At 33.3% G+C, this 25,482-nt stretch overlaps 1 protein-coding gene across 1 annotated transcript in view; it reads right to left on the bottom strand.

Annotated features, from left to right (window-relative positions):
* The window catches only part of LOC119637433 (neurobeachin), a 166,297-nt gene that overhangs the window by 68,430 nt on the left and 72,385 nt on the right, over nucleotides 1–25,482 (bottom strand). Inside the window, exons 4-10 of the mRNA XM_038033451.1 lie at nucleotides 15,243–15,439; nucleotides 6,661–6,782; nucleotides 3,957–4,083; nucleotides 3,177–3,296; nucleotides 2,943–3,089; nucleotides 1,985–2,462; nucleotides 74–168 (exon numbers count right to left, since the gene is read on the bottom strand). Coding sequence (XP_037889379.1) covers nucleotides 74–168; nucleotides 1,985–2,462; nucleotides 2,943–3,089; nucleotides 3,177–3,296; nucleotides 3,957–4,083; nucleotides 6,661–6,782; nucleotides 15,243–15,439 — 1,286 coding nt within the window. The remainder of the gene's footprint in view (nucleotides 1–73; nucleotides 169–1,984; nucleotides 2,463–2,942; nucleotides 3,090–3,176; nucleotides 3,297–3,956; nucleotides 4,084–6,660; nucleotides 6,783–15,242; nucleotides 15,440–25,482) is intronic.

Below are 25,482 nucleotides of genomic sequence, written 5' to 3'. Positions count from 1 at the left end.
AAAAAAATTGAGAAGAAAATTAAAATTAATTGAAAATAGTAAGAAAATAAAGAAAAAAAACAAAACTGCTTACAATTTTTAATTGATTCAGCTCTTCAACATTACCGCCAAAGCCGTGTATATAATCCAAAGAGGAGAACGATGAAGACGACATACGTCTCAAGTGATCTAAATGTACGCAAAAAGATACGCACAGATGGCAGGCAGATATACAGCAGAGCAAAAAACAATTATAAACAGATACGGAAACAAAATAAAAACAATTAAGAAGAAAACGAAAAAAAGGCAGAAAAAAGTAAAAAAGAAAAAATAAAATTAATTTTATATAAAATAGAAGGAAACCATACAGAAATATATGATGTATGCATTTAGTTTAAAATGAAATTCTAAATACCCTTTATCTAGATTTTCCTCTTACTCTTTAAGCCAACCAGCATATATCAGCTTTAATGCGATCGATGCGAGATAATCTATCATTTCTAATATCAATGGCAATAAACAAACTTGGAAACTCCCTTCGTTTTTTAAATACATTAACCTAAGAATATCGAAACTTCGATATTGCGAAAGTCAAATGAAAAACAATGGACACATAGACGGACATGGGTAAAATAATTGGAAACTTACACTGATAATGTTTTTGGTTTTTGATAATACTATATGGTCACGAAACTAGCATACGTAAACATCAAGACTGGAAATTAATCCTGATCGACCTTTTTATCAGAAAAAAGATGGCGGTATTTCCAAGAGAATAGTAGAATATATTTATAATATATTTAATTTTATTGATAGCTCTGCATTTTTCCCAGGCATTTTTCTGACAGGATGCAAATTACGTGCTGCGAGGACAACTAACCTTTTAACGCTATTTAGCTAAGCGCCGATAAGAAACAAAACTACTTTTGAAGGGATAAAAAATATTTAAGTGAAACCGTCGATTCAAGTCAATGACGGTTATTACATTCCAGTTTAACGTCGCTAGTAATTTATGAGAGCCACGCCATGTGGGCCCGAATTTAGTCTTGCCGAAAAAATCGCCACTTCATGTTGGAGCATTCTTGATGTTGGTGAAGCCTCAGTGACCTCTTTATTTGGCTGGAAGAGCTTCTTCTAAAACACTCTACATCCAATTAATCACCCCAAAAATGGCAAGAGAGATATTCCACTATCTAACGAGTGCACCCCACTAAGAATAGTATCCTTCGAATTAGATAGGAAAAGTACCTTTGCATCGACCGCGATTTATTTAAAGCTGCAAAAAAAGATGATCTGCACACGTCAGCGGCACGAGTTATAGCGCATGAAAACTTTAAAGGTAGTACCTTCACATGAAGGAGTCAGGAGTTGAAGAAATTTTCATAAAGAAAAGAACTGCATCTCTTAGGAAAACCAATTAAGATTGATTTTTACATTTAAAAGGTCGCACACGTAAGCTCATTAGTTTCACGCGCGTACATAAATTTATTGACTGAACTAAACGGCCAAGTTTTTATATATTCATTTTATATATCTGGTTTTGGTTGTGAAGCGGTTCCTCTTAAAAGTGCACTATGAAAAACCTTTCGTTGATGCGAGAAACGTTCCGGATTAAGGAGTAAGCTTTGTATGAATTTTTAAATATTTAGAATTCCTATAGTCATCAAGACTTTCAAGGCGTTACATATGAGAGGGGAAACTCTGTCTTTGATGGCGGATGTAATAAAATTGGCGAAGAAATATTTTCGCTTTTAAAGCAATATATAATACTTGTCTGTTTTGACTTGTATTTCAAATAAAAGAAGGTAAAAACAAATCGATAGAACGATTAAGTTTTAAAATGATTTCAAATTCTTGAGAAAATAAGAACAAAGCTTTCTAGAAAATTCTTAGTAAAGGGTATTTATTGTAAAGAGTGCAATAAACAATAAAAAAACAAAGAAAAAGAAAAGAAAAGAAAACAAATATAAAGAAAAGCAAAAGTAACAAAATTAAAAATAAATACCGATTGAGGAAGCGAAGCCTGTAGGTATGTAACTCAACGTATCAATGCTGCAGGATTTGCAGGCATCATGAGCAGCCACTGAACTACTATGCATGTTAGTCTGTTCTGTGCTGTTAGATGTTATTGCTGTGGAATTTTCTATTTTCATACTACTACTATTATCAATAATGGCTCCGCTACCATTGCCGGTCAGTGTTTGTAAGACAGCAGCATTTGTGCTGGCATTACGTGCCGCCAATACGGCCCTAATTTTAACAAATGCTGCTTGTAAATCCAATTTCTCATCTGACCAGTCAATGGTTTGGGCATCTTGTTCGGCCATTGATATACTTCTAGAACGTAGCAATTGTTGGTGTTGTTGTTGTTGGGTTTGTTGCTGTTGTTGCTGTAGTTGTTGTTGCTGTTGTTGTGGCTGACTCACCCTTTTATGATTATCCGGCAGGTTCAGATAGCACTCATTATCGAAACGAAATTGCGACTGTTTCAAGTTGAATTTCAAAGTTTGCACGAAGACAACATTCGCATTTGGACGATAGTTTACAATCAGACATATATACAAAAGGAAAAAGAAAAAAAAAAAAGAAAAAAAGAAAAAGAAAGGAAGATACATTACACATATACGTAAATGATAATAGCATTATGATAATTTTTTTTTTTTTTTTTTTTTTTTTTTTGATTGACAGATATCGGGCGGTGTTAGACAATTTTTGTTTTTATTAGTCGGTGAGATATACAGTCAGAGTGCAGGCATTTTAGACAACGTACATACAAAAGATGTATGAGAAAGAAGGAGAGAAAGATAAAAAAAGTTTTTAAAAGAGAGATAAGAATATACAAATGTATGTAAGTGTTGCTTACTAAAACATTTTTTTTTTTTTTGTTTTTATAAATTTAAGGAAAAAATTGAAAAAAATTACTAGTAGTTTTTTCTTTTTCTTTAATGCAAAATAAGATTTACCTTATATCCTGGCCCCAGTCGATGCATGGCACAAATTTGTTGTGTTGTCAAAGCTTCACTAAACAGATATATTGCTGACATTTGGCCACAGAAAACACGTTCCTCATCCAATTCCGGTGTCGCTCCTATATAACATTTGTCAAAAGGCTGCAATGATGTAATAATAAATTTAACAAACAATTATTTAAAGAGATAAAGAGATCTCTTTCTTTATCTGAGTAATTGAAAACTTACATCGTTTGTTGAAACAAACCACGCCATTTCAGTACTGGACGCTAGTTGTCCATTTACGAGGCACTTTATTTCACTTTTTGTCCAACGATTATAAATATAAACGATTGCTATCATATACCACTAAAGACGAAATAAAAAAAGAAAACGAAACATAGAATTACTAGTGTCTTCTATGACTGTATACGTAAATGTTTCAAGGTTCCTCAAGAGCTAATAATAACTGTGTGATCTCTCACTCTCTCTGCTCTTAGTCAAAGTAGAGAAAAAAGAAAAGAACGCTCGTTCTTCTTCAGCGACAGCGATGCATTAATACACTTATTGCCATTGTCTCATCAAAATTATAATTTTTTACGAAATTATTATTGGCATTTTAATTTTTTTTGTTCTTTTGTCCTCCGAAATCGCTCGAAATACTTAAGTAAGAAAGCGGAAAGAAAATCTATTATCAAAAGAAGTGTTTTTCTAGCATATGATTCTACCTCGGTTATGTTATGTTTTTACAAACTCGCGTGGACTTAGTGGATTTAAAATTGACTATTAGTAGTTACAGACTCTAAAAAAAGCTGAACTGCTTCACTGCGTTGTGAGTCAAGCGATATCAAAGCTAAACCGTCAACTCTGAAATGCTCTTGAATGCCCATAAACCCTAAGCTTTCTTTTCCATTCACCGCGCTTTTATACTTGAGAAGTATATAATATAAGTGAATTATATTCTTATGTGCAAATGCATAATTGAGTTTAAAATAATAAGGCTAAGTGATTCAATTACTTAAAACTTACCTTTCTTGGTTGAAATTCATATTTAACACAATGTTGAAAGCCTTTGCCTTTAACTTTCATTGAAGTTAATACTAGGCAGTTGCCAACAAAGTGTGCAGTATAACCGACACCTTTTGAAGTTTTAAAACTATAATAATAAACAGAAATAAATTTAAATGAAATGATAATAATATAATTATTTATTACTATTTAGAAAGAAATCTTCAAGATTCTCTATAAAAGCAAGAATGCAAATTTTAGTATAGCTGCTCGATATGTAAGTGCAGAAGCTGCTCTCTGTTTCTTGCTGCAAATCTTTAATTGAAGTTGTTCTTTTATTAATAGATGCGTCTCACTTAATCAAACTGCACCTTTAGACAGCTTGATTGGATAGTTTTGAAAAATTTTTTTAATATATCCAATGAGTATAGTTCCAGATCAGAGAAGAAAAATTTGGAAAAAGATGTCTTCATTTGTCAACACAGCAGTCCTCTAGGTCGCCATACTTTCCCTAGTTTTACAATAGGTTTGTTCACTTGTTTATACTAGAACTAATATAGCCCCTTCTATCACCGAGCCGTACTCCTCTGGTTTATCAAGAGAACATAATTTTTTAAGGCGAATAGAAATTCTAATTCTAATTCATATTCTAATTATCAGCAAAAGTTCAATATTTTTTAAAATGCCTACAATGTCTGCTAGCTTGCAAAATTTAACGAGAACGTCTTCTTCACAATTTTTAAATCATTCGATCGACCACAGCAAATTTCTTAGCCACATTTAATTTAAATACTCGAGATTAGGAGAATCTCATGCGCTTTTTGTTTAACGTTATCAATAACAGTAGTAACACTGCTAATTGGCAACCATTTGCATGCTTGCTCCTCCGTTTTCATTATTTGAACGGGCAAACATTCTGTTAATAGTTTTTTAATACGGCGTCGCATTCTCTCAAGCGTTTGCAAAGCAGCAGCATATACAATTCTGCGTTTTTAAATGAATATGCGCTATGATACATATATAAAAGAGTGCAAGTGCGAACAAAAGATGGGTAGAAAATATGATTTGTTTTACTTTCATCATTTATTTGATATTGAAAAAATTCTAAATATTATACTCATCAATTTTTTCAACAAATTCCAATGAAAATATGCTAAGACGAAACATAAAAAAAGTTCAGAATACATTTTATAATATATTCTATAATAACATCTAATTCATATGTGACGTGAAATGTTTCGGAGATATATCAAATATATATAAATAAATACTAGTAAATAAAACTAACAAATGCATAAATGGTATGTAGATTAGAATGAAGATAGAATAGAAGATTGTTTGTCGCAATACAAATCTTGTTAATAATAAAAAAAACTTCTTCGTATTTCTGAATACGAAAATTTTCATTGAAATTTCTTGCAGCGTCTGGCGAACACAAAATTTAGAATTAACTAATTCTTCAAAATAAGCGATGAAACAAAAAACATATTGTATTTGCTACGTATATATCTGCTTTTTGGTCTTCTCTCGTACATAAACACTTACAAGTACATCATAGCGCATAGTCACTTAAAAACACTGAATTATATATGCTCCGTTTTGCAAACGTTTGAGAAAATGTGACCTCATATAAAGAAACTAACAAAATGTTTGCCGATAAATATAGTGATTATGAAGGAGCAAGCATGTAAATGGCTGCTCAATCACAGCGTTACTTTTGCCATTGATAGCAGATACACAAAAAGAGTGGCTGAGATTCGCCTAATCCCAATTTTGAACAATATGTCGTTGACTCTGCTTGAATTGAAATCTTTCAAAGTGTCTAATATAACGATTAACAAGTTCCTTCATGTTTACAAATTCATTGAAACTTCGTCTTCTAACATTTAGCAAATCGACAAGAGACGATTCATTGAAACTGTTCATCATCAATAGAGCATTGTCGAACGAATATTAACAATTTATGTTAATAACCAACGTAACGTTTTAAAACTTCGTGCATAAGCTTTATGAAGTTATTACTTTCGACTACAGCAATCTTTTCGAAAACATAATATTATTTTATCTATATCTTAGGTATATTTTTTCAAACATTATCATTGTATTTCGGCTATATCCTTTAGTAAGTAAACTGTTCGTTAAGATTTCTTTTCTTTCGATAACCATAGTTAAAAAACTAATCGGCAGCCCAGTATTGTAATATCGTTAGCACTATAATCGCCTTGTTCTAAAGCACATTGAAAGAATAAGCTATTATGTGAGGTTGCGCTTATGTTTAGAAGACGACAATTATAGTATGTAATCGTTGCTTCCGAAAACTGAGCTGCAGAAAACGGAGCAAGCTATAGCCGTTACAGATTATGATTTCGATATTTTTGCTAAGATTTTTGCAAAAATAATCATTTATAGTCCTAGTTCGTGAAATTGATTTCAGCATATCAAGTGCCTAATTTTAGCGTTCAACATTTGCTGCTGCCACAATTTCCTTAATTATAATTAAATGACTTTTGCCAACTATAAGTTTTCAATTTTAATCTTTCAATAATCTTCGAGTTAAAATACGTGGCAGCACTGCAAACTTACGAGCGATGTAAGAAAAAGGAATGTAGCGTATAACTATAAAACAAAGCATAGATGTCGACTTCCCTATCCTACTACGCTACGAATAGGGTCTAACTGTAATGAGTTTATAAAAAAATAGTAATCTTTTTATTTGGCAACTTACCAATAGAGGTAGGGTTTCTCACGTTCGATATTCACCGAGTTGATAGGATCCAGACGAAACCACGTTGTAAACGTGAAACCATTCTCATAAGGCCATTTCGCTAAAGGTGGTAAGACCATGGCCTAGAATGAAGATAGCGACATTTATATATATCATGTTTTAAGAGGAAAAAAAAAGAAAAGAAATTAGAATAAATTGAGGGCATTCTTCAGTGGCCCTTCAATCAAAATCATTGTTATACGATATTTTTACATTTTCACATTTACGAAAAGCATATATCTGATAAAATAAATCTTCATGAAAACTACGTGATTGCCTCGAAAATGAGAGAAAGACTTTCGATGCTTTACCCGCCGTTCTCTCAAAACAAAGCCGCTGAACATAGGCGGGAATAAACGAAATTATTAACAAAACGTCTGGGGAAATCCGGGGTTAACACAGAGGCAAGCGTTGTGAAATGCTTAGACTACAGTTTCTGAAAATAAGTTTCTTTTCATTTTTGTATATAAGTTTCTGTAAATAGTTCTTTTACGCTATGCGGACGCCAGTAGTACTAATCTGTCTAATATGAGTAATATTATGTCAGCACTTCAATCAAGAAAGGCGATTCAATGTAATAATATGTGAGAGGTTTTGAATCAAAATTTAGCTTAAGTGGAAAGTTGAAATCTTTCTTTATTACTAGTGGACCCCAATCCCTTCGATTATTGTTCAAAATTTATGAAAGCTTACTATATATTGCAGTTTTTCACCTACTGTGAATTTGTCTGTGGTCGAAACCTATCAATTTTTAAGCTTTCTTTGTGATCATGTATCTGATCTATCTTAGCTTTAGAACGAAACTTCTGTACTCGCTTATATTTTCCACAACTGGCTAAGTCGAATTGAGAAGTTATTCTCCTTCGATTTTTGAGGCATATTTCTTTGTATGTAAACTATATAACAACGACGTATCTGGTATGAGTCTATCACATTAACTCGATCGAATCTGTAAACGTACCTTTAAAAACCACTTATCTAATTTTTAGAAAAATTCTTGAAAATTTTTCGATAACCATTCACCAAAGCTTGGAATTATTTCAATACTTCGGTCACTTTATGGACAGGTTTTCGCACAATTCTTTCTCACTGACTATTGCCTATTGACTATTATACTAGAAATAGATGGGTCAAATTTCAATGTTCTTTCACACAATATCAAGACACTTTTACATTAATTAACATAACTTTATTATTAAAGCGCATAAGCCCTACGTCTGTTTAACGTATATGAAGTGGCAAACTTCCTTTGCTGCATATACACATCTTTAAGAGTTTCTCTATTCCAATTTCAATGAAGTGGTGGTGAATATGGTTTAGTTTGTTATCACATTTTAATAAACGTTTTCTTTTCTTTTTTTTTTTTTGTTGGGCTCTCTGTTAAAACAAAAGTTAACATTTCAAGTGTAATTTCCACTATGCATAATTACGTAAGGAATGATTAGCAAGCAGCACACTAGGCACTTAGCGTCAGAAAAGTTCTTAGCACAGGCAAACAATATGCAACTTTTTATCGTTCGAATGAAAATTTTTTTAATAACAACCCTAATGAATTTAGTGGACGCTAAGGAGGTATGAAAATCTGAAATCATGAAAATGTCTTCCTTAAATTATTTTTCTCATCATTAGCTCTGGCGAAGTATTATAATAAAGATGTTCTGCCATAAGATTTCATAATAATTTCCCTAAATACGAGGTCCGGATTTCTGCTACTGCTACCATCAATTTGGTCGGGAAGTAGTACGCCTCGCTTCACGCCTTAACAACCGAAAAGAAGGTATTTTACGACGATTTACGATTTTATAAAAGGATAGAAGAAAAGCTAATAGAATAATAATATTTAAGAAGGTCATTAAGCATATCGTTAAGTACGTGTGCAACACCGCTCCTATACCGATACTATATTCGAGAGGCGATTTCATTTAAGAGCTCGAAAACCTTAAGCTTGAAAAAAAAGTAAAGAATTTTTTAATCCACATACACAGCTAGAGTAATGCATAGGATTTTTTTAGAATACTGGTTTTTGCGTGATTCTCGAGTATCCGCATGAAAAGATGTGAGTTTTGACCAAAAAAAAAAAAAAAAAAGAAGCATTCGCTTATGAAAACAAAAAGTGCTTAAATGAACTCGTCGGAAAAATCTTAGGTGTTCTTCTAAAGGATCTTGTTTTAAAGGCACTGCAAAGAATTCGGATGAAAAGAACGAATATTATAGGAACTCTTCTATAGGCCCTTTTGCAAATTCATAATTCGAGAAAGAGGCTTTTGCGATTTTGTAATGTATTGCTGATAGGCGTTCTTATTAAAAGAAACTTTTTGTTTTTAATTCTTTTCCACTAGTCTGCGATAAGTATCCATTCAATATGGCAAAACTGGCCTTCTATGTTCAAATGCTTTTGCTTATTCTCTTTCCTCAACCATGATAGGCATGTTTTGCTACATCTGTCAAGGACAAATACGAATATTTTACACTCTACGTGTTACGAAATGACGAAGGAAATGGCAGCAAAAGGTATAATTCAACAGCTGAACTCATAATAGGCTCCCAAAACTTCATTTCAAGGTTTTAACTTTTGGTAGCAGCTTTGAAATCCGTTGAATCGCTTCAGCCGAAAACTTATTTTTGTTTAAAACTTCTCTTAAATGAACATAAATAATTCCCGAAAATATCTGTTAGTTTATTAGAGAAGTTAGAAATCAACAGATAAAGCCTTAGGCTGTAACTTTCCAGCCGGTGTGCACAGTACCTAGCTGCGGTCTTCCGGAGAAGGAGCGAAACCGAAATGAAAGAAATGTGGTGTTTTTCCACATATCCTAGAAGGTTTATTTCGTAAGCAGAAAAAAAAAATTCATTTTTTTAAATTTACATTGGTTTTACTTCTTAAGATATTATTCAACGGCGTTTAGTCAAATGCATATTACACTTCTTGGGGAATATGACGTTCCACTCTTGATGTTATCTTCTATGGAAGGAAATGTTTTTATATATAAAAATTTTACATGATCACCGTAAAAATTGATATCGAAGACCTTGACAAGTGCACATGTCCTTAAACAGCGTAAGATCGCAAATCGATCTTAGTTTGACCATTCGTTTCTTCTCAAGTTATCAAAAGTTAAATAGGAGCGTAATAATTAGGGTCATACACTTTCGTTTAACCTCACAATAGCTTAGCAACTTAAACAAGCTAAAAAAAAAAAATGTTAACAGTCATTGAGATCAAGTGAATAATCGGATGCATTTATTCACAATGAAAATCATTTTAATGGGTTACAACCATTAAAAACCTGGCTTTATCTCAGGCGGTGCAACCTCAGAAGACCCATGTACTATAATCAATCTGTTTCTGTTTAAATATGTTTAAATATAATAATCTATCTTTATATCCATATTTGGTCAACGGTAGGCACTACCAAATTAATATTTTTTGTTTTCTTGCAAAACTAAAACTAGATGCTCTAAGAATTTTTGATCACTTTGATATTGTAACGAGGGCATATACTTTCAATTGAAAGCCGTACTGTTGGTGAAACTAAAACTTGCAACTGGCAAATATTGTTAATCAAGTGCCGTAGATCAAGTTGCAAATTAAAAAATTAACAAATCTAGCCATCAGTAAAAAGCTAGAGAAGCCCGCAATATGTTCGAACATTATCGTTAATAACCTACAATACTTAACTATATGACTTGGTCCAAAAAAATATACCAATTTAGAACGATAATAACAGTTTAATTATATATTAAACCTGAACAAGAGTGCTATTAAACACCTTACACCACTTCACCTTGTACAATTGTTCACATATCCCCGCCTTAAAGTATCTAAAATTAAGCGTTGCTGTATGAAGGATTGCTTTTCAAGACAACCTCTATACGCGGACACGTCCAAAATAATATACATACGCAGTACAAATTTACCATAGTAATTTTATTTATCAAATCCCTATTCTATTCCAATTTTCATAATAAAACGATCGAAATTTTACCATATAAAGGATCATTACTTATAAAAACCTTTTTATGTAGAGGGGGTTCACGAAATCTTTATATCCCATTGGGTTTCCTCGAAAAATGTTAAAAATCGAATCGTCTTTCCCAAATTGTTTCACAGGGCTAATCCATTTTTCTTCACATTAGTGGCCGAGTAGACAAAGGACCGTGACTAACTAACTCAATGGTCGCGGGTTTGAATCTCAAGTGCGGCAGAGTTTTCAATACAGGCGAGCGTATGATGTAAGTTGTCTGGCAGCGTTTAAATCCATATTTTGTAAATTTATTTACAATGAATAAATAAGCAAGAAATAATATATTCTTAATAGAACGCGTCCTTGGGTTAAAACAAGTAAGTCAAAACAAATTAATGCTTCGAAAATTTAAATCTGTAAATTTAATACAGAAATGCATAGGCGGAGATAAAAGGGTCAAATGGATAGGCTTATACCGATTCAGAGAACGATTCTGAATGAATTGGTGTAATAAAAGCCGCATCTACCTTAAGTCATTAATTTGCTAGCATTCATTTGCAAAAATACTTTATACTTTTATATTACGAACGATGTGGACTATAAAAATCTGGAAACGTTTACATGAGGTTGGCATCATTGGTGAATTTTAGCTGCGAATTTGAACCGTGCGGCAAAGTTAAACGTCTGAAGCAATTTTCAAGAATCCAATGGATGTCAAAATTATTTCTTTAATAATCAAGTGAACGTTTCATACACATACGTCGTGTTATCAGTCGTAATGGAACTTTTCCCAATAGTGAGGTCGAGCAATTTTAGGTATAGAAATAGAGAAAGTATCAAAGCTGAATAACCTTAAGAGTATCTAATAATTATAATATATTTAATTTTATACCTTAGAAACGTAAAATTTTATTACAAAGTTGCCTAAAAGTATGTTTACTCAGCTAATATTTCCTCTATAAAAACAGATCCGATCGATCGGGCTATATTTTAACCTTTCGACGTGGGAAAATACGATAGAATAATATTCACAGAGCTATTTTCAATATTCAGCAGAGATTGTCTATTTAACATAGAATTTACTTCTAGTCTGGAGCTTCGTCCACCAATATTTTCTCATTTAATGAGTTGACTCAAGCATTATTTTTCTTTTCTAGAATTGCCTTTATTAATTTATGCCATTGTACGAGATCTATGAAGTGAAATCAGTTAATACTAATGGAAGACGCTGTTTATATCATTACAAAAATTAACGAACAAAGGCCTAAGTTAGAAAAAATTTTAATTGCAAAAATTTGACTTTATTCAACAACCCAGTGTCCCTTAAGAATGCTGCAATCAATTCAACGATTCTATAAAAGTTCGGCGCTTTTTTTACTGCCTGAAAATAAGATTCGATTTGTATATTCATCTTATTATCAGTTGATTCAAATCTTTTTCTGTGGACTATTACTTTAAGATTCGCTAAGAGATAATAGTCGCCGCCAGTTTACATCTAGAAGATGGTGGATAGGATCGCAATTGGAACTTCCATTCGTATAATTTCGCCAGTATAGTTATCAATTTGTAACTCGGACTCCTTATTCCACTGTCAGTAAACACGGCATACAAAGTGTGATCGGCTTTCTCAAGCCTAAATCGTGACTGAACACAGGACAAACGCATTCCTTGGACATATCGATAGCCGTTTCTACCTCTCTAAACCGGCTTCGATGGTCTCCTGCCAGCATTTGGTAAGATTGAGTGATGCTTTTGCAAGTAGATCCAGTTCATGGACCATCCCAAAAGAGCATCGCCACTCAACGTGGCACACGAAACTAAGTAGACAGGAAACGCAGGAAAAACAAGCAAAAAAAGAATAAATGATTTTTCATGCCATATTAATCAATTAGTTACGTCGACCTCTCGAGCGTTGTACTCGTATACTCGTCGAACATAGAGTTTGTATAATATGAAATTGAGTTGTAATGAATGAAATGGCATGACAAAATAACAAAAAGTCTCCTAAAATTCATTACTGAGTCATAAATACATATACAATGGAGAGAGACCATATAAACAGTGTCTTTAGGGAAGTAGCGAAAAAGTGACTTCCAAAAAAAATCGACTATCAAGTGACGAAGCTTAGAACAGGAGAGAGAAAGCAAAGTTTATCTAAAAACAAGTAAAAAGCATACACGTGCTCACGACCCCACATTAAATACTCTGCATAGCACTATAGTTACTCATGTCACCATAATTACGAAATAAGGCGGTATACAGGAAACGGTCAAAAAGGTGATCTCATCCCAGCTATGTTTATTAGCATCCGTCCTTGGGCCAATACACGTCAGGGCCAAAACACGTCAGCGCAAGAAATATCCTCCAAATATTTCAAAAATTGCGACTGGTAGGTTGAACACAAGAAAACAAGACGGACAGGCGGGCAGACAAGATTAAATCGATTCATTTTAAACGTGGAGATATTTTCAAAATGCACAGAGTTCAATACAAGGTGTCGTAATCTGAAATGCGTATATTCTTCTTCTCTTTCTCTCCCCATAACCCTGCACGTATTCATAGACCGTAATGAAAAAGTTGCACGAAACCGATCGCACAAATAAAGGGCGCAAAAACACCGTACAAAAGCAGCTTTAACTTTATTGCAATTTATAGGAAAATACTGTGGAACTAATTATCTTGCAGTAGTTTTGGCCACAGAATTTTCATTGGAATCCTATTGAAAAAAATATTTCTCTTTTTTCTATTTCTAAGACATATTAAAAACGAATTTTCAATTTTCTTTGAGATTATGTTTAAATAGTTTTTGCGGTTTTACTACGTAGTCAAGAGTTTTAAGAAACTCAATATTATGAATTCAGTGTTATAGGACAAAGGAAGTGAAAAGCAAATTGAGAAATTTCTATTTGTGCTTTCGCTTTCTGAACTACACCCAACTGAAAACATTTATATTGAAATTGTTATGTGAAATGAAATTCCTTGCCCTAGCAGTCATTGCAGTGTTTATTAGTAAATGCTGTCAATGCTGGACGATAAGGTACGAGTGAAAACTTTGCATAACTGAACGTGATATCTGGCTGCAGGCGATTCGCCCACTGTTACCAAAGCTTTCGAAAGTATAAGGAGCTTTGTTGATTATGCCTCAAATGGCAAAGTACACCCTAATGTAATACGTTGTGGTTATTACAGCAATGTTTGAAACGCAGTACATATTTGAAAAGTGAAACTGAAAGTTCATGTTTTCGAATGCAGGCAGAAAGCATAAAATTTTGTATAGAGGCATTTTGTAATTGTATTTTGTAATAACTCTTTATAAAAAAACACGGAGAAAGGAAAAGTTAATTTCTCGTTTCCTATTCAACATTCGATATATCGAAGCTGTTAATTTGACATTTTGCTGAGTTCATGTTTTAAACAATACTTTCAAAGCATATAATGTTTTAGAAATCATTGAGGTGACTTTAAAGATAATGGAAAAGCATGTTTACATATTAATCTTCAAATTTCTTGTACATATTTTAGTTTCCAGGTATAATTGACGACCCATTGATGTTTGATTTTTTTTTTACTTGACGAAATTAATACATTTTTGGATTTAGTTCAAAGATCGAAAAAGATCGACTGCACATGTGAGCACAATCCGCTATATAAACACATTCGTAACAGCTAAGCCATTGGAGCAACTTTCGAAAAACTTTAAAATTTTCATAATATCTATATTCAATATCTATATAACTTAGGACGCGTATTGAATAATCCAACGGTAAAGAGTAGGTAGAAATACTAGTGAGGAGTTCGCCGTAGATGAGAAATCAGAGCGAGATGCTAGTGATCGAATTAAACAAAAAGGAAAGTGTTACATGAGAGGTGTTACGTGAGAGGTAGAAATTAAGAAATACGAGACAGTCCTGCATCACATGCAACAAACTAATGTCGACTAAACAAGCTTGCATACAATTAAAATCTGAGAATTCTTACATGGTCCTTCATAAATGCAATTTGTTTCAATTGTTATATTATAAAACCTTTGTTTTTTACAGTGATAACAATCTAATAGTTTGGTTTCGAACCATGGCGTAGAAAAAAGTTTAAACTTCCCAAATATTTTGGAAAAACTTGCCAATTTTTGTAAAGAATACAAAACTAACAGCTAACAGCTGAGCTAACTACTTTTTTCACTTTGATCAAACTTTGCGGAGTTATCAATGTCTGAGAAATCTCCATCCGCGTGGGGTTTGCCTCCGCGATTGTTAGATTTTGATCGGCTATTGTGCTGCAGCGCAATCTGAATTTCTTATAATGGGCCAAATGGTTCACATCGACTATTATGTAAATATAATGGATTAATTATGTGAAGCTATTCGCTAAAATGAACAAGTAACGCTTTAACGATACTTCCTCGATTCTTTTTCGACAGAATTTTAGCTAACATTGTTGTGCAATCGCTTTAGTTCGACAACATGCAATCAGTCCATCAACAAAAATTCTTATGGTATGAAAACGATAAGAAATTAGAAATTTATGTATAACGAATCGGAATATATATATATATATATAAATGTAACGCCTTTTACTTACGGATCCTTTTCGTCCTGGAAAACTAAAAAATACGTCGGGACCATTACGGTGCGGCATTTGTCGCAGCACATTCAATAATTTGGCCGAATGTCGTGGCCATTTACCGTTAACTGCCTTCATAGTGCCGAATAGTAATTTTAGTTCCTTAACTGTAATGCTATAACTCGCCAATACACCCAACATTTCAATAAGCAAATCTGAAACGAAAGAAAGATTTATTAATCAATAAAATAATAATAATGTAATAAAACAGTAAATAATTTCTCGTTGAATAACTTTGTCTGCTTTACGAATATTTTCTGAAAACATTTGGAGTAAAGGGTGAACAAACTTCTGAGATCGTATAAAATATATACATTCTCAAATTCTGAATGAATCTGCTCGTACATCTGCTCGTCTGTGCGTTTGCCAATGGCAAACATTAATATATCTGTTTCAAATTCGGAAGTTCTTGCTCGCAGCTTAGTAATGAAAAAAGGTTAACCCAAAGGTCAAAGGTCGCACCCAGCATATAGCGTACACTGACGGAATGATAATTTTCTATGTCTTTTGCTTGTTACTCATAAATTCCTGCAGTATCTATATAAAGAAATAAAAAAATTAACCACTCCCATCCTGTGTTATAGAGTATATATTGTCCTTTCTTTTATTTGAAGAGAACATTTGGCCGAACATTTTTTTGGTTCATTTCATATTTACTTTATAAATCTATCCTCATCTGATTATTTTTTATTTTATTCATTTACTTATTTGTTTATTTACATATCAAACTCAATTACAATCAATTAACAGCCGAGTTCAATTGCCTCTCAGGAGCAAATCTTATACAAATTATTACTAAAAACCAGTATAAAGTATATAAGGAGAGATGAAGAAAAAAAAAATTAAATAATAATTCATGCATAAATAAATAAGAACGAAAAAAGCATGTACACAACTAGCAGAGAGACACATCCACAATCAGTACAGATCCGCGTTGCAAGTGGACCCCCAAGCCATTGCAAACATGTAAAAGTCGATAACACTAACCAACACTGAATTGAATGAATTTTCTAACCACAGGAACATGTCAAGATTGCCAATCAGCTTAAATACGACATAGGCAAATCGCGCGTGTTAAGCATAGCTATATTGATAGACTTTAAAGAGTCAGATATTGAGATTAGTGATAAACATCATTTCGGTGTCTGCAAACAACTCTGAACGAGTTAAACAGCCCATAATTATATTACATTGACTAATTTTAATGAAAATAAAATGCCTAATGAAGCGATTAGGGACATTAAAGCTTATCTCACCAAGTAATGTGGGCGAATCGGTAGTACCATTAGCTATATTAATTAAGACGGAAACACCAAGAATAAATTTACGTTTCTCAAGTGACGGTATGGATGAGAGGAAGCAACCTATATCCATAAGGAGGTACAGAGACAAGGGAATTCCGATCCAAATTGAATCACATAACATCTATACGAAGGAAACCATACAACAGAGTCATACTCAAGTATCGGTCTAACTAAGTACGCATATAGGTTTTTTTTGTAAAGTAAGGATGCTTCAGCTCTTTCGACCACCTCTAAATAAAATCTAGCGCGGATCTACCTTTACTGAAAGAGAACTCAATATGCAAATTAAAACGTAATCTTTGGTCGAATGTGTATACTAAGCAAGAATGTAATACAACAATTACGAAAGCCTATGTGAATAAAGAATAGAAAGGCCTAACAACGACGTTAGCACGAGTAGTCTTGGTAGTCAAGAGACTTTAGTTTGAATATATTATCGTGAATATGCTGATATATATGAGCCAAACGTCATCTGTTAAGAAGGGTGCGAGAGTTTTATTCCGCAGTTTGATCCTTATTATATTACTTACTCTTTTATTTGGTATCAAAGTTCAAGTGAATGGTAAAACTGACAATAATCGTCTTAGAGAAATATGCTAACTTTTCTTTTTCCTTACAATTTCCATTTTTCTATAAATAAAACAAAGATTTTTAGTACATACCAACCTATAGACTATGTGTTGCGTTACTTTGCAAATTCTCACCGGTAATTGAATAAAAACTTCATACAAATTTTGCAAGAGCAACGATTGTCGCTAAAATTTGCCTAATAGTAGGGAAACTTTCTTCAGTTAAGTGATTTTGATGGCTTCGCAGTTTGGCTGTAGACATTGATATGACTAACCACTCTCATGGTTTGCCCCCTCTTCGCGTAACACGGCAACGGCCGGAAACAAGAAGAGCTAAACAAAGGAAAAGATATAGGAAAGTGGCCGTAGCCTAGTGAATCTGTGTGCCCAATCGGTAACTGTTACGTCTTTTTCGACTGAACACTCGCTATAGTAACTACAACCAAACCAAAGTCTACCGCACTGAAATATGAACCCGCGAATACTGACTTGTTAGTCGCGCTTCTTACCTACTCGACTACTATTACGGGAGTATAAAAAGTACGATATTCTGATCTATAACAAAAACCCGTAAATTTATGCTAATTGTGAAAGAGTGGCCACGGTCTACTATATAGTAAGAATGTAAACATATATAAACTTATTATATATCATATGGGACACTACAGTCTGTAACGCTTTACATGGTGATTGTCACGCTACTAAGACTCGGGTGACGGAAAAAGTCGTCATCAGGCCGCTTCATCCGAATTCCCTTAATTTACTACTTACAAAGGATCTTCGTAAATATCACAAGACACGCAGACAAAAACTGATATAATTTTCCAAAATAGATAATCTATGGTCATACCTAGGAATTTTTTTTTTACAACCAATAATCTTTTACTACGATAAGTAAACTTTGACACAATACCTGTTTTAAACCCGCATTGTCAGATGGCGCGGTACCGGAAAGCGCGTGGTCTGACGTAGATTCTTTTAAAAAATCGCTTGGCAGCGAATGTGTTAAAAATTCACTCAATTCTTTTAACAATTCCCGATTTTTCTTTTACATATAAACTATATTTTTAGACGTAACCATTATTTATAGCGCGATTAATAAATGAGGAATTTTTTAAAACAAAAATTTAAAGTAAATGAAAAGCGCGAAACTGTCAGAACTCGGATAAAATTCGTTATGCTCGTTCATTGGCTTAGTGACAAACTTACTGTGATGCAAACTTAACAGTTGAAATCTCCGTACGATTATTTAACTCTCTTATTGTATTTAATCCCCATTCTTTTTTATCTTCAAAAGTTTCCGATTAATTAATTATAAAAATTTAGCGTAAATAAGTTTACACCTTATTGAATGTTGACAGCAAAAAGTTTACTATCAGCAATACGATTGCAGTAAGAATCCGAAAACAGTAATATATAGCGTTGGTATCCCTGTCAGCTAATGCGTTTTGGCGAGTAAAAAGAAGAGAAAAACGGACGTTGTAAAGGTGACCAGAAAAAGTTTTACTCGCAAATGAGGAGCACGTTTTCCGATTACTAAAGAATGAACTCTAAATAATACCTTTGGCAAAAAAACTAAGGAATAAAACCACGATCATCAAGATGTTATAATTTATATAAATAAATATTATATACAGTTTTTAAGTGGCAGTAATTGCAAATTATTTACAGGCTTTCCCGATACCTTCATATTTAATAACCATATTTAATGTCAAAACCTCTTGTTTTTTTAGAGTCGTTTCAACTCAAGGCGTCTCTTCAATTTCATGCTCTAAACGATGTCTTCTGTTTTACCTGTAATTAGAAATTACTAGAGCTAAACTTTCTACCCAGTAAATGCGCTATTGATACCCTACTGCTAATGATGGAGGCACAGTACGTGGTTTGAGAGATTACCTTATCGACGTCTCGTAACAAGAGACATTGTCAGGTTCCTAGAGATTTGCTTTTGTCTAGTTCTAAATTTTTTATTTTTTTTATTTTGGGTCACTTTTAGTTCTGTGTTCCTAATTGCACTTCTTATTGATAAGCCATGTCGTTTTTTTAGCAGACAAACACGGTTTTCAAATTTGAAGTTACAACTTTTATAAGGTCAATTTTTTCTTAAGACATTTAGAACTGTTTGGATCCAAAATGCCTGTCAGATTTGTAAGTTTTCAAACAGTGAACGTGATGGTGAAGATTAATCAATAAAATTATATAGCGTACATATACACATGCATGTATGTGACAAGGTAATATCGCAAACATGCTGATCCCATTAGACCGAGCGAAGCGCATAGCTAAGCATATGGCGTACCGTTATCAGATCTTGGTTGTAAATATAAGAAAAGCGTTACATTATACTGTTCCAGAAATCGTTATCGTGTTATTATTTTACGGTTCGAGGCGCGTTGTGCTATTCATTTAACAAAAAGTGAACAGGACAAGTTTTCTGTAGGTATTATTTGTAGCGGATTGAAAGAGCAACTGTAGACACAGTATACTCGTTTTGAATGAATAACCGAATCATTTTAGAATTGTACTGTTGTCTATTCCTCCTCTACTCGGTTGGAAATGCAGTGCGGTCACCTTTAAGTTTTCTTCTTCCTTTTACAATTCCGTGGGGGTTTAACTTTCGAAGGTAATAACGTTGACTTGTGTATTCATTGACTTGTGAATAACTGCGAAAAAGAACTGATCATTATTACTTCACTTAAATTACGATCTTAAAAGTCTTGACAATTTAATTTAAACTTTTAAAAGTTAGTAAAACCTCTCTGCCATATTAACGTAATGTAAACGATTGTGTATTTTGTGTATATCTCGCCCTTCAAGCAGGTATGAGTAACTTGCTCTGTTGTTCTATATATAAGTCGCAATTTCGCCTAAGAACTGAAAGTTTATCTTATGGATGAAGATCACCACAGTCGAAATGAATTTTCAAAGTATACGTAAGTATATTAGAAAGTTATACTCAGCAATTGAAGTACGAACTAACTAGGCGTGCGTGCATTAATAGTCGCAACGATCATTCGAAATAGCTAAACTGGAAAGCCAAACGAAAGGAATAGAAAAATTCCAGAAGCGAAGATTTGTAGGGCAGGAGGAAGAAGTACATTTGCTTGCATGCGTGCATGCACGTAATTGTTTTATTGACAATTCCAAATAAAACGTGACTTAAATTCGCAAAAAAGCAAAGAGATGAAGGTTATTGTTACAAATTGAAGAGGAAAATTCTAAACTAAAAATAGTAAATATACACCAAAACACACCAATACTTATGCGCTATAGCTTATAGATATGAATATAGTGTCTTGACTGTTTTAAATATGTGTATAAAGAAAAACTGCTCACGTATTACTTTATATAATGACTGATGCATCTGTGCTTGTGCGCATTTTCATTATTATTTCGTTTTTTTGTTTTCTTTTTTTGTATGCATTGATAAGTTGTTCTCACATTTTTTTTTTTTTTTTTTTTGCAAAAGTTTAAAGATATCCTTGGCTTTTCAACTGGATCTTTAGCTGCCAATTTTGAAAGCAGCACAGTCTAGCTGTTCACATATGCAGCTAGCAGTTGGCCTTTAGACAATGTCTTTATGCGTTTAAATCAATTTCAAAATTGACCATGGAACCGTAAACTACAGTCTAAAAAAAACAAAAAAAATATCGCATCCCGTGTTCCTTCTTAGTATTCATTCCCGCTGCTTGTGATGTAATGCAATGACTTACAAATATATCTTTTTTATATGCATAAGTCTGCTTCTATCTACTTCAACAGTGTGCCGTATAAAAATTAAATACTTAAATGCCTCACTATACTACGTAATAGTAGATACGTATGCGGTGCATAGCTGTTGCTGTATGTCATAAACGACATTTTTTTTTAGTTACATTATGGCAACATTTTAGTTCCACTAATAAGCGTTTCAGAGTGCATTATCATACACAAGATATTAGATTATTGGACACGTCATGTCGAATGTTTATATTGTTTGATCTTAAGCGCTCGTTTGCTTCTATTAATTCGAAATCATGACATTTCGGACCTACTGACCTACGATAATCGAGTGAACTGAATATTTTTATAAACTACCTAATACAGACCACTTAGTTAATGTTTGAATAATCAGTGTTTACAATTGCGGGACTTTCTTGTTATCTTGTCATTTTAAACATTTCTAAGCTTGTCAGCATTAAACGACAAACTATCTCAATTTTAATTTCAAAATCTCTCATGGGCATGAAATATTCCTGCGAAGAATTTTAACGAATAGCTGCGTTTTGTTATAAACGTTTGATTTGAAGGGAAGGGATGCACAATTATGCAGAGGGCGAAGATACGATTAGCCTTCTTCGTTAACCCTGTTAGAAACGATTCTTCTACTTTAAAAAATAACTCGCGCCATCTGCTACCTAATTACATTTTTCTTATGTAAATATACATATATACATAGACCATAGTTCTTTCACCATCTCTTAACGGGCACAATTTGACCACAGCTGCCTGCAAAGCTTTGTACTTATGTATAGTATGTTTGACAGATATTTCATTTCTCATTAAAACGTTGTCAGCAAAGTTAATGCACATATGTCATCTTTATTTTATTATCCAGTTATAGACATGGATGAATGCATAAAAATTTTTTACCCCAAGCATGACTTTCATTAATTTCGTCAAATGATTCCACTTAGTAGTTAGAAGTCATTCAAAAGTGTTTCATTTGGTCCTACAATCTTATGCATTCAGTTTAGATATATTTGTCAGAAGCTACAGACGTTGCGTAAATAAATACAACAAGCATTCCTCCTAAACGTACCAAAAATAAAATATATGAAAGACAAAAAGGTATTGATAATAATCCTGTTGCTGAGCAAATTAATGTTGTTTGAATTAATAATGTTAATCCTATTGTTAAAGGATGTTTTATGTTTATTAAAATATAATTAAATATTAATAAGCTTGGGATTTTGTTCATTCAATTCATTAAATAATTTCAGGACAAATAAAATATTAATTTATTATAATATTAAATAAAGTATTCATATTGAAAAAAGTTTAAGTATATATAAAATTATTCACCGCTTAAGGCACAAGCAAATTTTGCTTTCAAGTACTTCGGTTATTTCCATATAAAGCGATCTTGTACGGTCTTTTCGCTTTCTTGGGCATTGTTTGCAATAAGCACATCGCAGCTACCGCCACCCTTACTATACTGATCGATTCACAATTAATTTGTGAATTGTTAAAAGCTGGTTTTAGCACCTATTCTTCTGATCATTGTGTTTAACCTATAGGTCGCAATTTAAAGAAATTTTGTGCACACACATGTTTTAGCCCAGGCCCAAAACCTATTGAAATGAATTGTAAAATTTTCTGTACTAAAAACAATAAAAATTTACCTATATAAAATTTGAACAACCTAGATTTCTATTGTGACCCCTTCCCACGAAAAGTTGTCATTTATATTGCATTTATTATGAATATAAATGCCCAATTGCGTCGACCCGTTGACCCAAAGGAAGCAAGTAAACTCATGACTTTCAACGTAATTCCACTAAAATTGCGATATTTTTCTTGATTAACTTTACTGTACGATATAGTAATTTAACGATTCTGTTATTTCAGCTCCATTTCACTGTCGCACAGTGTATGAAATTCGGACTAGACATGCTTTTCGAAATAGAATTGAGGCAACTCTGTACAGCTGTGTGAATGACGACAAGTTGTTACTTTATGAAGAGCCTTTGTTTTTGTTAATGTGTTTTTTCAAAGTGAAGCCAAGTTAAAAATGTAAACTCCGTATGACTTTTATTATCGTTTTGTCGTATCCTATGTAGAGTGCGACGAAAGTACGACTATTAAATACCAAAATAAGGCAAATGCGAAAAATTTACGCTTAATATTAAAAATTGGCAACATTGAGGAATGACAGTTCATGGCAGTAACAGGTTGATGGCAGTAACGCCCGGATCGGCTGCTTCTACCAATGTTCTTGGTAAAAGAGCCATAAACAAAGAAATGGCGGAATAGCGCTAATATATTAGGTTGGGGAAAACGAAATCCATTATTTTCATACGAAGTTCAGGACTTTATTTAACATGCTTCGGATTGTCCGATTTGGGTCAAATATGCACCGTTTTGTTGTATGATTTGTTGCCATTTTAAAGGTAACTTCAAAATTCCTCTCTCATAGAAGTCCTGGTCTCTATTTGCAAAAAACTCTAGTAGTCGATTTTCACAATCCTCCCTAGATTCCAATTTTTTATCATTAAAGAAATTTTGCAAAGCAAGAAAAAGATGATAATCGCTTGGTGCCAAGTCCGGACTGTATGGCGGATGCGTTAAAACTTCCCAACCAAGCTCCCGAAGTTTCTGGCGGGTCACTGTAGATGTGTGTGGCCTAGCGTTGTCCTGTTGGAACACGACACCTCTCCTGTTGGCCAATTCTGGCCGTTTCTGGTCAATCGCTATCTTCAAACGGTCCAGTTGTTGACAGTAGAGATCAGAATTTAGTGTTTGGCCATATGGAAGCAACTCATAATAAATAATCCCCTTCCAGTCCCACAAAATGCATAGCAAAACCTTTCTGGCCGTTTGAGGTGCTTCACCGCTCTTTGACCACGATCGTTTTCGCACAGGGTTATCGTATGTGATCCATTTCTTATCTCCAGTCACCATCCGTTTAAGAAATGGGTCTATCTCATTCCGTTTGGCCAAGGCTTCGCAGATGGAAATTCGATCCATCATGTTTTTTTCTGTTAATTGGTGTGGCACCCAAACATCGAGCTTCTTTTTGAATCCAGCTTTGTGTAAATGGTTTAAAACTGTTTTATGGTCGATTTTTAGCTCCTGGGCGATCTTACGAGTGCTAACATGCCGGTCAATTTCGATCATTTCTCCGATTTTATCGACATTTTCGACGACCGGCCTACCTGTGCGAGATGCATCTTTAACATCAAAAATTCCTGAACGGAATCTGCGAAACCAAAATTGCACATAATTGGCTGTTACAGTATCGGAACCATAAACACCATTCACAATTTTAGCTGCCTGGCTTGCATTTTCGCCTTTGTCAAAGAAAAATTGTAAAATGTACCGAATTTTCTCTTTTTGTTCACTTCCATTTTTAACACGCTGTAACTCACAACTGAATGCACCAAACAAAAAACAGCAAAAGAATTTTTTTTACTGCGAAATGTACAGTATGTAAATGTACAGTATCGGAAATTGTTTGATCGATACTTTACGAGAAATCTATCAGTGCAGCCATCTACCGAAAAAATAATGGATTTCGTTTTCCTCAAACTAATATTTTTCTTTTCATAATTCCTTATTACAATAACTAAATGAAAAGAGAGTAATTATAAAACGGAAAAAAGTCTGTATAATATAATATAATGGCTTTATGCAATTGGTTTTCCTTACTATAATCCATGCTTACTAAACCGTTGGCAGAGTTAGACACGAAGCGATAGATCAAACGTAACTTTCAGTTGAGAGAAGACAGGAATAAGATAGAGAGAAAAAGTGAGTTTAAGAAGATTGATGTGTGCGTCGGAGCAAGTGTGTTTTTTGCTTTAAAAAAAAGGAGAGTCGCCAGTAGATGCTGGCACGGTCGATTCCATTTACTAATTGTGAAAATTACTAAAGGAATACATATATATGTATATATATAAAATATTATAAAAAATTTTAATTCTTCTAAATGGGTGAAAAACTATATAAAAAACTTGACTAAAAGGTGAAAACAGATAGAGACATATGTGTATAAAATTAATTAAAACTTTATACATAAATATTACATCAAAAAAGCCTATATATATAAATCGGATTAAAATTATGTACATAAAAGTTATATTAAAAATACAAAAGTAGCAAAAGTGCATGTATTTATGTATATATAAATATATATATGTACGTACATAAATGGTTAAAACTTTAAATTATTTAAAGTGATATTACCTTCAAAAACTTAATCGATTACTGTTCAAGATCAACCAAAACAAAACGTAAAATCAATTAAAAATTGCCTAAGCAAAATTAACGCAAAAGAGTATGAATTAAAAATATGCATAAGTGAATATTAAAATCAACGACGTGTTAATGACCTTAAGAAGATACTTCTAGAGATCGTGAACGGAAAAATGCTACAGGAATCCTTGCAGTGTAGAGCAAGTGTGTTATAGGTCGTATTAAATGAAATTTCGTCAAAGTTCAAAATATTTAAGCAAAAAATGTGAACATTATTGAATAGGCAAATGCAATGGTTCCGCGGTAGCGACAAAGGTTTTGCGTGTGTGTGTGTGTGTGTGTGTGTGTGTGTGTGTGTGTGTGTGTGTG

This window comes from Glossina fuscipes, unplaced genomic scaffold (genome assembly GCF_014805625.2).
Source record: "Glossina fuscipes isolate IAEA_lab_2018 unplaced genomic scaffold, Yale_Gfus_2 59, whole genome shotgun sequence".
Lineage (NCBI taxonomy): Eukaryota > Metazoa > Arthropoda > Insecta > Diptera > Glossinidae > Glossina > Glossina fuscipes.
This window is presented reverse-complemented; position numbering and strand designations above follow the sequence as displayed.